The sequence below is a fragment of the Anopheles aquasalis genome, chromosome 2, assembly GCF_943734665.1.
Source record: "Anopheles aquasalis chromosome 2, idAnoAquaMG_Q_19, whole genome shotgun sequence".
NCBI classification, from domain to species: Eukaryota; Metazoa; Arthropoda; class Insecta; order Diptera; family Culicidae; genus Anopheles; species Anopheles aquasalis.
The window spans coordinates 81,268,147-81,280,646 of NC_064877.1; the positions used below are offsets into that span (position 1 = coordinate 81,268,147).

Sequence of the window (12,500 nt, forward strand, 5' to 3'; positions counted from 1 at the left end):
AGAGTTCGCTCTTTGAAGTCGTTTTATGTTTGAGTCCGTCCCCGAGGTTTGTCGGTTGGGCGGAGTGAAAAGTTCTTCTTTTCCCGCTCAAAACTTGCTGCTTCATTCATTGTTCCGTTTCGTAATCGTAAGCAGAAAAGTATTATGCCGCAAACCAGAACAAACATAAGGCGGCATCATGACGCTGTAGGATGATAATAGAAGAAGCACCGTCACAGGAACCCTTTTTTCGGGATTAGAAGAATGTGCATGTTCCGTTCGTTGTTAGTGTCACAATTATAGTGTCACCAGAGCTCTTTCTCTTCCTCGATGGGAATCCCTTTTGACGCCTGCCCACGGTTGTCTTTGTTAACCAAGTTGAAAACCATGTTTGATCTTTGCACAAGAGAGATTTTCAATCCAGCCTTTTTGTGGCGTTCAAGGTTAGCTGAATTCTTTTCCAGTTCCACGAAGTTCTATCCACTATTGTCGCTTAGTTTGAGCCCTTTTTTTTGACGAATCCTTTCATGAAATCTCGTTCATAAAAAGCATTCCCATTGACCTAGTTCCCTGGAGAGGAGGAGATTCTACGAATGCCCCACGAAGGGTGCAGCTCGTCGCTCATCATCGTGCTTTTAATTCCCTCTTATTAAGGAGCGAGATAGCGACGGCGCGAGCGGTAAATGAATAATTTTTATTTAAAGGCATTACGAAGAGAAACTGTTTCATTTTGACTGACCGAGAAACTCGGCCGAAACGACAACTTCCTGTCCCATGGTTAGCGAGTGTTTCCTTTTTCATCGTTCCCTGTCCGGGACGGTATCGTAGAGATGTCCTTGGGAAAGAGCAAGTGAAGAGCATCATGGAAGGGAACCCTCAGCATCTCGTCATCATTCAGAGCTGGACCGAGCAAAAAGCAAAGGACAAAGCCACTCGTTGCTCCTGGAAACGCGATAAGTATCAGCGTTCCCTTGGCACCACGAACCATAACTCATTCGCCCGGTGCAAAGTTGGCGAGATCAAACCTGCTGCTGCTGCTTGGATGTAGCGAAACGTGGCTACTGAGGCCCTAAAACTCCCTTTCGTTTCTCTCTCGCTCGCTCTGAGTGCCCAGCTTTGGCCTTGGTGGAAATTATGATAAAAACCGCCCATCACTGGACAGCACCATTCCGTGCCCCCCCCCCCCCCCCCCCCACTTGATAATGTTATCAGCTGGTAGCCGCGCAGTGGTGGTGGTGGGCAGGCAGCGATTAATTTGTCAATCGTTGACAACGGACGGTTGCTTCTGGCCTTTTGGGGCCCCCTCGATGGTACAACCATTACACCGTGTTTGTCGCCCTCGCCATTTCCCGTCCTGTCCGTTCCACTAAATATTGTCCATCATTCAGGAGGACCTTGTCCGGGGAAAGGCTTTTCCAAGGATTAGTAAAGCTTTTTTGTTCATTTTAATACCGAATAAAGTTGACTAATTAAGAGCGCTCAATCAGTATCGCTGAGGTGAAAGGCACGGCGGCGCACTTGTGCAGTGCGATGATGCGAAGGATTCACTCTTCAATGACAGCTTTCGTCCATCAATCCGTTTCACGATGAATGCTCATAACAAGAAAAACTCATTACGATCACTTGCTGCGCCGTCGAGTGCTTCGAGATTCAAATGGAACTGTCACGAATGTGGGAACGAGCTCCGGAGTCACGGTTTTTCCTCATTAGCATAAATTACAATTTCATGCGTACAAACAGCATTATTGAATTATCATTTAGCCATCGTCGTTTGTGCAATTTTTCCTCGCATGTTGACGAGCATCAATTGCGCGCCACACTCTTCGCGTAAGGTTTATGATGTTATGGCCATGGTTTGTCTCACGTCGCGCGGCGTCGCGCTTATGAATTGTGCATGGTTTTTGCAGAGAATCGAAGCGGAACGAGGGTTGGAGCTGATCTTTGCTTTATTACAGCCCCTTACGGCACTTGGCGCTACACTGCATTATGATTTGCGAATGTGTGCACTGCTTATGTGGTGTTGCAGGAGGCAGCAGAAGAGAGGCACTTGCCACGACGGAACCATTCAACCAGAAGAAGGTGCAATCTCGCGTCACGTTAGCCCAGCGAAGCAAAGCGTCGTCGTCGTCGTCGTCAAAGGTCGGTACGTGAGTCGAGGTGAAATGCTTGTAAAGTGGCAAATGTTTATGCAAAACGGCCACGGTCTTAAGCTACCGTTAACGGATGCTCTTGATGCTTTTAGGAGCCATTTGGCAAGCTGCTTGGGTAAGTAGGCAAATGAGGGAAAACCTGTCGAATAGAAATCAAGTTAAAGATGGTTGATTGTGCTTTTTCTATGGAAAGATTTATAAGTCACACACCCGGTTGGTGAAGCAACATATTACTGTTGTGCTTTAGGCTGTGATTTGAAATAAAGCTAAATTGCTCCTTTATTTTTGCCCTGCACGAGTTGCCTAATTTTAATCAAAATAAATGACCAAAATCCACTCTACGTAACAGAATTGCCGACCAACAAACGATGCTCCTTATCACAAGCGTGGCTACGGGGAGCGATACAATTTATCGGCCCATTTTGTTTTATGACGGTACGCTGTGCGACCTCTTTCCGACCTTAAATCAACAAGGGCCTCGGGCACAGGGCATTCGTCAAAATGTGGCTAATCCTGGCCATTCCCGGGAAGGGATAAAAGCACGAGAAACCTTTCTACTCAATTGTCGGCTGCCCTGCATTAATTCGTTCTGCTTCGGGCCTGCGCTGGACTGCGGGAGCTAATCCTGCCGCTCCGGGTTCCGGTATTGATCTCCCGGGTTGCGCCGGGGGTCACACGGTCTCCGTATCCGAGCCTCTTTAATCATTAGCCTAATTATGTGTGCTGTGAGCTTGTGACGACCTGGCACGACCGTCACTCGGACTGCCAGGGGCTTCGGTAATGGAAATGAGTTGCTTTTGACATTTGCCTGGCCATTCCGTAAATGGAGCCCATAATTCACGCTCCTTTGTCGGACCTGCGAGGAAAAAGTGCGAGAAAAGGAAAACTATCGCGTCGACATTTTGTGCGAAAGTGCATGCGACCCAGGACTCCTCGTGGAGTCACTAATGAATGCAGTGGCCAGCCACTATAGTGGTGGCCACTCTTTTCGTGTTCGTGCACACGAACAGAGAATGGAAAGAAGTCTTCGTGGACGTCGTGCGGGCACACTGGATGCACACCCGGAGATGATTGATGCCTGTGAGCTGCGGTGAATTTCAATTGCATGATGTCCCCCCCCCCCCCCCCCCCCCCCCCCCCCCCCCCCGGTGGGAATCGGCGTGGCAGGTGGCCCCCGCACATGCCATGCAATAGAAAACGGTAAGAGGTGAGCCGTCAAAGAGAAGGAACATGATTTTCTGCTACCTGATGTGGTCAACCTGTGGGGGGGTCAACATCAATCCAGTCCCTGGCACCATCTTGGCCATGCACTAGACCTGCATCGAACGGTTCTAGTGCCACTGGCGGTGCGTCGTATCGTTGCACGCAAACCATTCATTAAAGATGATGGATAGTTTGAAGAGGAATTTGTGAAAACACGAGACGAGAAGGAAACCGGATACAGCGCGTGTAGCTTTCACCGGGCCTTTCCGTTTTGTTGTCCTTTTTTGGTGTGACCACGTCCATGGTGGCTGTTGTTTTTCCTTGGCTTGACGTTACCTGTGTACACCGTCTCCGATAAGGGGAGAGTGATAAGACGTGGCTAGTAGCTCATGTTTTGCATGAACATCTGGACAACCGATTGTGGCGTTATTTATGATCCGTGAGCGAGCGTAGCGTAAATGGAAATTCTTTAACATTACATTATTAATGATACGTGCTTGGTGTGATGATTGTAATTTATTTTTCCTGAAACTTATAGTTGGGCATCAAATCGAGATGTAAGGCATTGCTGCTGTTGTTCAGTTTTTGTTTTCTTCAAACTAGTCTCAATTCAATTCAGAAACGAATCCCGACGATGCTTCTCATTCTGTTTAGTCATGAAAATTGATTGTGAACAAGAATCTGGAATGAATCGTTCACCACTTGGAGATTACGGTCGGTAGGAGGGAGGAAATGATCAAATCGAAGGATGTGCAACACCAGTGGGCAACATAAAATCAGTGTTTTATCGTTTCCCTATCCCGTGAATGCTCCTCCATCGATGGATATTGGATACTGACCAATTCGACGAGTATTCGACGCGCCACGCGGAGTCGTAAAACGGAGTTTCGTTGCCTTTTATTTATCAATCATTCCTTCAACGGGCTCAACAACGGATGGGAGTGACATGAGGGGCCGGTCGCCTTTTTTTTTTATTGCCTAACAGTGTAGACAACGCGTGAGGGCGATTGTCGAGAAACTAGCTCCCGGAACTCCGGGACCGGGACCAGACTTTGTTAAACCAGCTTAATAAGTCGTGAAAAGTGTGAGCGTCCTGCTTTTCGCTTCCTTTCCCGGCGGAGGAATGCGATTTTGGTTCGCTTAATCGCGTACGATAACCAGCGGTGACGAGCAAGTTTTTATGCTTCGTCGCCATATGGTGGAGCAGCTCGGGTTCGGGAGGGGCAGACATTTGCCGCCGCTGCTGCCAGCTGCTCGGTATGGGAAATCCTTCCTCTTTTTGGCGAAGGATTGAGAAGTTTCATGTGAACGGAAGCGAACCGGTGGGACCAACGAGGAAAAAGAGAGAGGGAGGAAAGCAAACAACGAATGGCCATGCTGTGAAGCAATGCGAGAAAGAAGCAAATAAATCAAAATGTAATAAAATACGCAATTTACGCTAGACTACTGTCAGCTGCGATTCGCGTAAATCACACCCGGGGTTGGGTGTAAAAGTTTGGCCCGGTCTCCTCCCTCCTTCGCCCCCACCCGAGAGCCCCGAGAACCGATGTCACTCAGGGGAATGGGGGGGAAGATGAGTGTTATGATGCTGTTAATTAATTTAGGAACTTTCACCTTCCGTGCAGCTGTGTGTGGCAAGTGGTACATGATGGCAAGGTGGGACAGATAGTACATGCGCGCGGTGAACATTTTTTCCGGGACGCGCCCTTTATACGCTGGTGGAACCAGCGTTTTTTCTATCTATTACAAGGAAGTGGAGACATTTTGGAGAGTGCGATGCCTTTCTTGGCTTGTAGGTAATTTATCATCAGTAATTAATTTCAAATTTTCCGATCTTCACCTTCAGGTGTTGTTCTGGTGGCGTTTGACACAAGGAGTATGCCTGGTTACCGGCGCGCTACAAAGATCTGCAATGAACTGAGTGATCCTTGATGTTTTTTACATTTTTTTTTTCGTGGATAGAATTGGATTTTTCGTCTTTCTACTAAAAAGAAGTAAGATTCCAAATCACACGTATCCGGATTCTGGACGTTCGAGAGAGGCTTCTAGAAAAAGTTTTCTCCTTTTTTTGTTTCTGAATAAATTACCATTCCCTCAGCTGCTGCAGCTTCCTGCTCGCTTTGCAATGCAATATATCTTGTAGCTTGATAGCTTAATAAATTAACAGCGAACCCATCTCCATCCATGGCACTTTTCGACGACCAAACCGACTACTGAAGATAGAAATAAATTTTAACGTCCAAAAGGCACTCGAAATGGGCGCAAGAGGGGCGTTTGGAAAAAATAAAGTGTCCGAAAGACCGAAAAAAACCCATCGCCCCTTCAATAATTTGATGCAATCGTAATGGAGAGCAGCTTCACACCGCGCACACCGGAGGGCAATAGTCGTAATAGACAAAAGTTTTCATTTTCACTCGGTGCAAAATCGTTTACCTTCCACGTTCATTTGGCTCTGCGATGGTCAACCGGGAAGAGGCCAGGAGAGGCCTAACGAAGGGACGAAGGGATGAAAAACAAAAATTAAGTGCCTATTACGGTGTTTAAAGAAATGATAATGTTTGATAAGTGGGCATGCCTTGACGTGGGTTTGTTTTCACCGACGATTCTCTCGTCGAGATCTACAAATGGTTCTTCCGGGTTGCGATACCGGTTGATGATGGTCCCGAAAAAGCAGAAGAAGTGAAAGCTGAAGTGAAAAGTCCTCCAGCCAAAGGTTAGATCCTCCCAGGTCGCACTAGAAGCACCGGATGCGCGCGGAAGGGCAGGGCATTTGCATAAAGTTGAAATAAAAATATTAATAAAGGCCACCGGGACCGGGACGGTGGACGTTGCATCACGCCGTGCTCATAATTGTTTTTGATGAGAGGACGGACATCGGTACCGGCATCGGTGTCTTTAGCATCTTCATTCAAACGGATCGGTCAGCGGAGTTTTCCAGGAGCTGGTTCCAGGCCAGTATTCCATGGTGGCGCAATTCACTTGGGCGGGATGCAGCATCGAGGTTTTACGAGGCTCATCATCATAAAGCGACGTTCGTTTATGCGCCAGCGAGCGTTTCGGGGGAGGGGTAGGCGGCAAAAAGTTGCGTTAGCAAACGGCAATTCCAGACGGCGAGCACCGTGGAACAATTGTTATTAACGACCGTTGTTTACACTTCTATGAATCTCGAAGGTGCCACTTAAAGCCGAGTTCCCGCCCTGCATCCTTAAGATTCATTCGCTGCTCCAACCGAGTTCTCGACAAGAGGGGCGTCCACGGCATTTCTTTGCTTCGCAGAAGTAAAAGTGGCACCGAAGAACGACCGAGGCGAGGCGGGTAAAACTTGGCCCACATTTGCCGCCACCGACGAAGGGGCGGATTTATGCCGGAATGGAGGCGGCTTACCGAGCGGTGATTCCTGGCACTGAGAAGGTGACAATGCCAACAGCGGGTGGCTCCAAGTGGGCACAATAAATGCACATAAAGGAAAGTACATCTCCTGTACAAAAACACTTAGCTGCAAGTGTTGCCATTAGGATGATTGTTCACTGTTGCACTGAGGCAACGTGAACGGAAGTCGTTCTTGAAGGTGGTTCTTGGGAAGGGATACCGTGCCAGCAGCGGCATTTTTACGTTATTCCATGATACGTTTTTGATAAACAGCTTTGAGAGTAAAGCTAAACCACGATTATAAGTCTCTTTTGTGTGATAAAGCAATAAGGTGTTTAATAAATGAGTTAAATGATACGTGGAGAAATTGTTTAGCTTTAAATTTAACATCATTTTTGCACTAAAAGTTCGCCAAAAACCCGGAAACAGAGCTGCTTGTTGCATCATTTCATCATATCATCGTAGCGTATCGATGAAACCGCCATTCGTTGCTATGAATCATAGCAACGCTAGTAAATATATGACGCTGCACAACTCAGCCCTAGCTAATGTTGTAACGATACTTTTGAATAAAGAACTATGCTAATGCTAAATAGAATAATATTGAACTGCATATCCATATGGCTTAGCTGTAATCATGATCATCTTTTTCCTTTTACTCTTTCAATGATTGGATTTTAAGTGTTAATCCATTTGTTGCTGTATCACCGTGACAGTCACTATTCGGTTCATTTCTACGGATTTTGTTGACCCCAACACAAACCCACCCTTACAGATAAGCGGCGGCGTTCCTTGCATTGAGATAACGAGCGTTGCCCATGAAATTTTGACAATAAAAAAGGTGGAACCGATTACGAGTGTTACCATATCAGCAGGGTTCGCTGCGCCAAATACTTTAGAGTGCCACCAGTACAGAGAACGGTGTTGGACAGGCTAGTACCGTAGGCAAAATGTATTTGTTTTTAACGATAGCGGTGGTCTTCCTTAGCTACTTTTTACTGAAATATCACCAGAAGCGGCAGCAGCTGCTAACAATCGTGAAACACTTCAATGGCCCAAAATCGAATTATTTTCTCGGAATTTCCTATCTGTTCCAGGGCAAATCAGTCGAAGGTAAGTGATGCTTGTTTCAGTCCATGAGTAGTGACTAGCAATGATGGTTTATGGTCTGATTTTACAGACATTTTTGATGTGTTGGATGATTGCCATAAAAAGTATGGACCCGATGTGAGCATGGTCGGTTCCTTCAATGACTTTGTACTGGAAATCTCCAGCCCGGAAAATGTGGAAAAAATACTGCTAGCAAAGACGACCAAGAAATCATTTCCGTATGAGTTCCTCGAGCCGTGGCTCGGTACCGGTTTGCTGCTATCCTTCGGCGAGAAGTGGTTCCAGCGTCGAAAGATCATTACGCCATCGTTCCACTTTAAGATGCTAGATCAGTTTATGGATGTGTTTAACCGCGAGGCCGATATTTTGGTGAATCAACTGGAGAAGCATGTTGGTCAGAAGGAGTTCAACATCTACGATTACATTACGTTGTATGCACTGGATAGCATTTGTGGTAAGCTTATCGGACTACCGGCTGCTGTAGTGTCCACTGTCCAGTGAAATGGCATCCTTTCCACCAACAGAGACCTCCATGGGAGTGCAAGTGAATGCCCAGAAGGACCCCAACAACGAATACGCCAATGGAGTGAAGCTGATGTCTGATTTCATCTTCCGCCGCGTGTTCAGCGTGTTGCGTCAGTTCCCTTCGCTGTTCTTCTTGTATCCCTACGCCAAGGAGCAGGCCCGAGTGATCCAGCAACTACACAACTTCACCAATTCCGTGATCGAAAGGCGTCGCGCGCAGCTCGAGAAGGAACAATCGTTGGGAAAGGTCGAGTTCGATCGAGATGAGCAAGAACTCTACACGAAGCGTCGCGATACCTTCCTCGATCAGCTGCTCAAAGTGTCGGTCAATGGAAAGCCGCTCAGTAACGCTGACATCCGGGAGGAGGTGGACACATTCATGTTCGAAGGACACGATACGACTACTTCCGGGATCTCGTTCACTATTCTGCAACTCGCCAAGCACCCGGATGTGCAGCAGAAGTTGTTTGAAGAGATTGACTCCATGTTTGGAGCAGCGGCGAGTTCTACTGTCCTTACCAGTGCGACACTGCAGGAAATGAAATATCTGGATTTGGTCATCAAAGAGGCGTTGCGTCTTCGTCCTCCGGTTCCTTTCATCGGACGCAAGCTGCTGGAAGACATGGAAATGAGTAAGTAATGAGCTGAAGGTTCACCCGGCAAGGAAGAGAATTGATCAGCAGTATCATCCTCTTCTCACAGATGGCACAATCATACCAGCGGGAACCACGATTTCGCTCAACATCTACAATGTACATCGCAACACGAAGGTGTTCCCTGACCCTGAACGCTTCATTCCGGAACGCTTTTCCGATGAAAACGAAGTGAAGCGAGGCCCGTACGATTACATTCCGTTCAGTGCTGGCTTCCGGAACTGCATTGGCCAACGGTATGCGCTGCTAGAGATGAAGGTCACGATCGTGAAGCTGCTCGCTAGCTACCGCATTCTGCCCGGCGAATCCATCGGTAAGACTCGTCTGAAGGCGGACTTGGTACTACGACCGACTGCCGGCATTCCGGTGAAGCTAGTGAAAAGAAGTTAAGGTTCTTCTTCGCTAATAAAGCACGTCTAATCTTCCCTCGGTACGCTTAGGGCTTCCAGGGCCCACGAGTCAACATCATAATTTAATTAATCAATCCGAAACCCAACTATTTTCCCAACCAGCGAATCATAGTAGTTCATTGCTTTCGTGTTCGCGAAGTCGTGATGCTTTCATAAATTAGATTTATCAACTTTTTCATAAGTTTCCTGTTGGACCATTCAACATCATCTGACGCATAATGCTGGCCAGAGCTTCGCTCATAAGAGACCGTATAAGTAAAATGAATATAAGCAAAACGAAAAAGGAAACTAAAGTTTGTTCCCACGCAGTACATATTGTCGGCAATGGTTTTCAGCATCAATGCTGCTGCCGAAGAAAAAAGAAATGTTGGCTTCTAGGCATTTTCCGTCCGTTTTTCCAATTTCGAGCTGCAACACTGCAACGTGACACGGGTCAGTTCTTTTTGCTCTCCATTCATCAACTCCTGTCGCTTTCGCGGTTGTGAGTGAGCAGAATGGATGGTTGATTGAATGAAAATATTGTCCAGTTAAGCAATTTTCACTTCAAAGGTAAACAAACCATGAGTCTGTCCGTCTACGTGTCCTGAGGCACTTTGAACTGTAGCCGTTTCGATGGTAATGGATCAGTTTTTACTTAAACATAAATATAATCGAAACATTTCGTAGTATTTTGCGATTGATATGCTATAACTATGTTACATTCACTTAAAAAGCGAACATATTGAGATACAATTTCATCCATAACGAAATGAAAGACCTACAAAAGAGTGAACAACAATCCGAAAGACAAGATATGATTATGATTGACGGATCATCGCTCTCGGCGTTTGTGTTTCCCGAACATCCCGAACGGTAAACGAAAGACAACTTTCTTGATCCAATTTCGTTGATTATGATTGGACGCAAGAAGTAAGTCGAAAGTAGATAACATAATTGTTCGATTGAGTTTCTCTTATATCATAACTTATGTTGAGCTCGCCCAACATAACCTGTGCGTACGTTGTTCGTTCGGAAGTTTCGTGCGGAACCGTGGTCGACGGTTTCGTGTCGTGAATATTTTATCAACCTGAGATGCTTCTCTGTGTCCGGCTGTAGTAACGGTTGTCGCTTGTCTCGCCAACCCTCGACGAGTGCTTCCCGTTTTTGAGATACTGACGATGGCCTTTAGCGAGAAGCTCGCTTTGGTTTAGGTTTTGCTGCAAAATTTACTGCCATCCGTTAGCTCTGGTGCACTAAGCTAAGGTTGGTTGTGTGGTTTTGGGAAAGTATTTCCCGAAATTGTTTGGCCAGATACCTTCCGTCGGTTGGGTTGCGTCGTTCGGTGAGAAACTGCATCACGCAGCTGCAAAGCTCGCGCAGCAAACCAGTTTGCTGTTGACTCGCTGCCTGCAGAAAGGATAAACCAAAGCTTCCTTCGCAATGGATGCTTCCTGAGTAAACGCCCCGGTCACCGGAAACCGTGGGAAAGGATTGGAGGATTGCAGCATATTTGTTTATTATTTTCTCACCTGCACCTCCGCTCACCAAAGCCCGTACGCCACCGTCAACCGCATCGAAGGTACGGACTTGAATATGCAACGTTGTAACCATACCTGGTGGCTGCCCTTCAGCTCTGCTTGCATGAATATTGCATATAAGTGCAGCATACCTGCACAACATCATTGGCCGTACCCCGTAGCCCCGGGAAAAACTCGCAATTCCGCTCTTGATATATGGGAAGGTAGCGAGAATAGCGAGGTATCCGGCCATCCAGAAGCAGTTTGGTAAATTTATTGCAAACATTTGCCCATTCTCTCTGCATCACGCTCGGGGATTTTATGCAACGATGTTTGATTTGCTCAGCCTCGCCGACCAGGACGTAAACTGTGGAGAACGCGATGGCAGTCGGTTTGTTGAGTGTTTTTTATTAAAAATTAAAAGTTGAGAGCCATGAAACACTTATTTTGAATGTTTCCTTTTTGCCATCTTTCAAGTGGTTATTCCTTCAGATACATTACCGAAACATTTGAAGCAGAAATCACATCACGATTAAAAAATATGTGGAATTCTTCATCGCATCGCATGCTAAAAAGTGTCCGTCCTGTTGACCTACTTACTAGTTACCTACAACAAACTATAATCTGTTGATTTGTATTACGCTTTTGTGTCACCAACATCGATTGTTAATCAATCCGCACCAGGCCATAAAGGACCTTCATCATAAAGGACCATGAAGAGTCAGGGAAATGCTGCGTCGCTCAGCGAGAAAGTTATGAAAAAGTTGATAAATCTAATTTATGAAAGCATCACGACTTCGCGAACACGAAAGCAATGAACTACTATGATTCGCTGGTTGGGAAAATAGTTGGGTTTCGGATTGATTAATTCAATTATGATGTTGACTCGTGGGCCCTGGAAGCCCTAAGCGTACCGAGGGAAGATTAGACGTGCTTTATTAGCGAAGAAGAACCTTAACTTCTTTTCACTAGCTTCACCGGAATGCCGGCAGTCGGTCGTAGTACCAAGTCCGCCTTCAGACGAGTTTTACCGATGGATTCGCCGGGCAGAATGCGGTAGCTAGCGAGCAGCTTCACGATCGTGACCTTCATCTCGAGCAGCGCATACCGTTGGCCAATGCAGTTCCGGAAGCCAGCACTGAACGGAATGTAATCGTACGGGCCTCGCTTCACTTCGTTTTCATCGGAAAAGCGTTCCGGAATGAAGCGTTCAGGGTCAGGGAACACCTTCGTGTTGCGATGTACATTGTAGATGTTGAGGGAAATCGTGGTTCCCGCTGGTATGATTGTGCCATCTGTGAGAAGAGGATGATACTGCTGATCAATTCTCTTCCTTGCCGGGTGAACCTTCAGCTCATTACTTACTCATTTCCATGTCTTCCAGCAGCTTGCGTCCGATAAAAGGAACCGGAGGACGAAGACGCAACGCCTCTTTGATGACCAAATCCAGATATTTCATTTCCTGCAGTGTCGCACTGGTAAGGACAGTAGAACTCGCCGCTGCTCCAAACATGGAGTCAATCTCTTCAAACAACTTCTGCTGCACATCCGGGTGCTTGGCGAGTTGCAGAATAGTGAACGAGATCCCGGAAGTAGTCGTATCGT

The 12,500-nt window shown here is 46.7% G+C and overlaps 2 protein-coding genes across 2 annotated transcripts in view; one reads left to right on the forward strand and one right to left on the reverse strand.

Annotated features, from left to right (window-relative positions):
• Positions 1-7,651: 7,651 nt before the first annotated feature.
• Positions 7,652-9,379, forward strand: LOC126568990 (cytochrome P450 4C1-like). Its single transcript, XM_050225747.1, has 4 exons — positions 7,652-7,814; positions 7,882-8,265; positions 8,336-8,968; positions 9,039-9,379. Exons 1-4 carry the CDS (start codon positions 7,652-7,654, stop codon positions 9,377-9,379), a joined length of 1,521 nt encoding a protein of 506 aa, XP_050081704.1.
• Positions 9,380-11,849: 2,470 nt separating this feature from the next.
• Positions 11,850-12,500, reverse strand: part of LOC126568989 (cytochrome P450 4C1-like) — a 1,726-nt gene continuing 1,075 nt past the window's right edge. Inside the window, exons 3-4 of the mRNA XM_050225746.1 lie at positions 12,261-12,500; positions 11,850-12,190 (exon numbers count right to left, since the gene is read on the reverse strand). The exon at positions 12,261-12,500 is cut by the window's right edge and continues 393 nt beyond it. Coding sequence (XP_050081703.1) covers positions 11,850-12,190; positions 12,261-12,500 — 581 coding nt within the window. The remainder of the gene's footprint in view (positions 12,191-12,260) is intronic.

What these genes read in the sequence shown, in the direction of transcription:
- LOC126568990 (XM_050225747.1), top strand. Translation starts at nt 7,652, where the DNA reads ATGTATTTGTTTTTAACGATAGCGGTGGTCTTCCTTAGCTACTTTTTA. An exon ending in CCAGGGCAAATCAGTCGAAG is followed by an intron (nt 7,815 to 7,881) that starts GTAAGTGATGCT and finishes CTGATTTTACAG; the next exon opens with ACATTTTTGATGTGTTGGAT. An exon ending in GCTGGAAGACATGGAAATGA is followed by an intron (nt 8,969 to 9,038) that starts GTAAGTAATGAG and finishes CTCTTCTCACAG; the next exon opens with ATGGCACAATCATACCAGCG.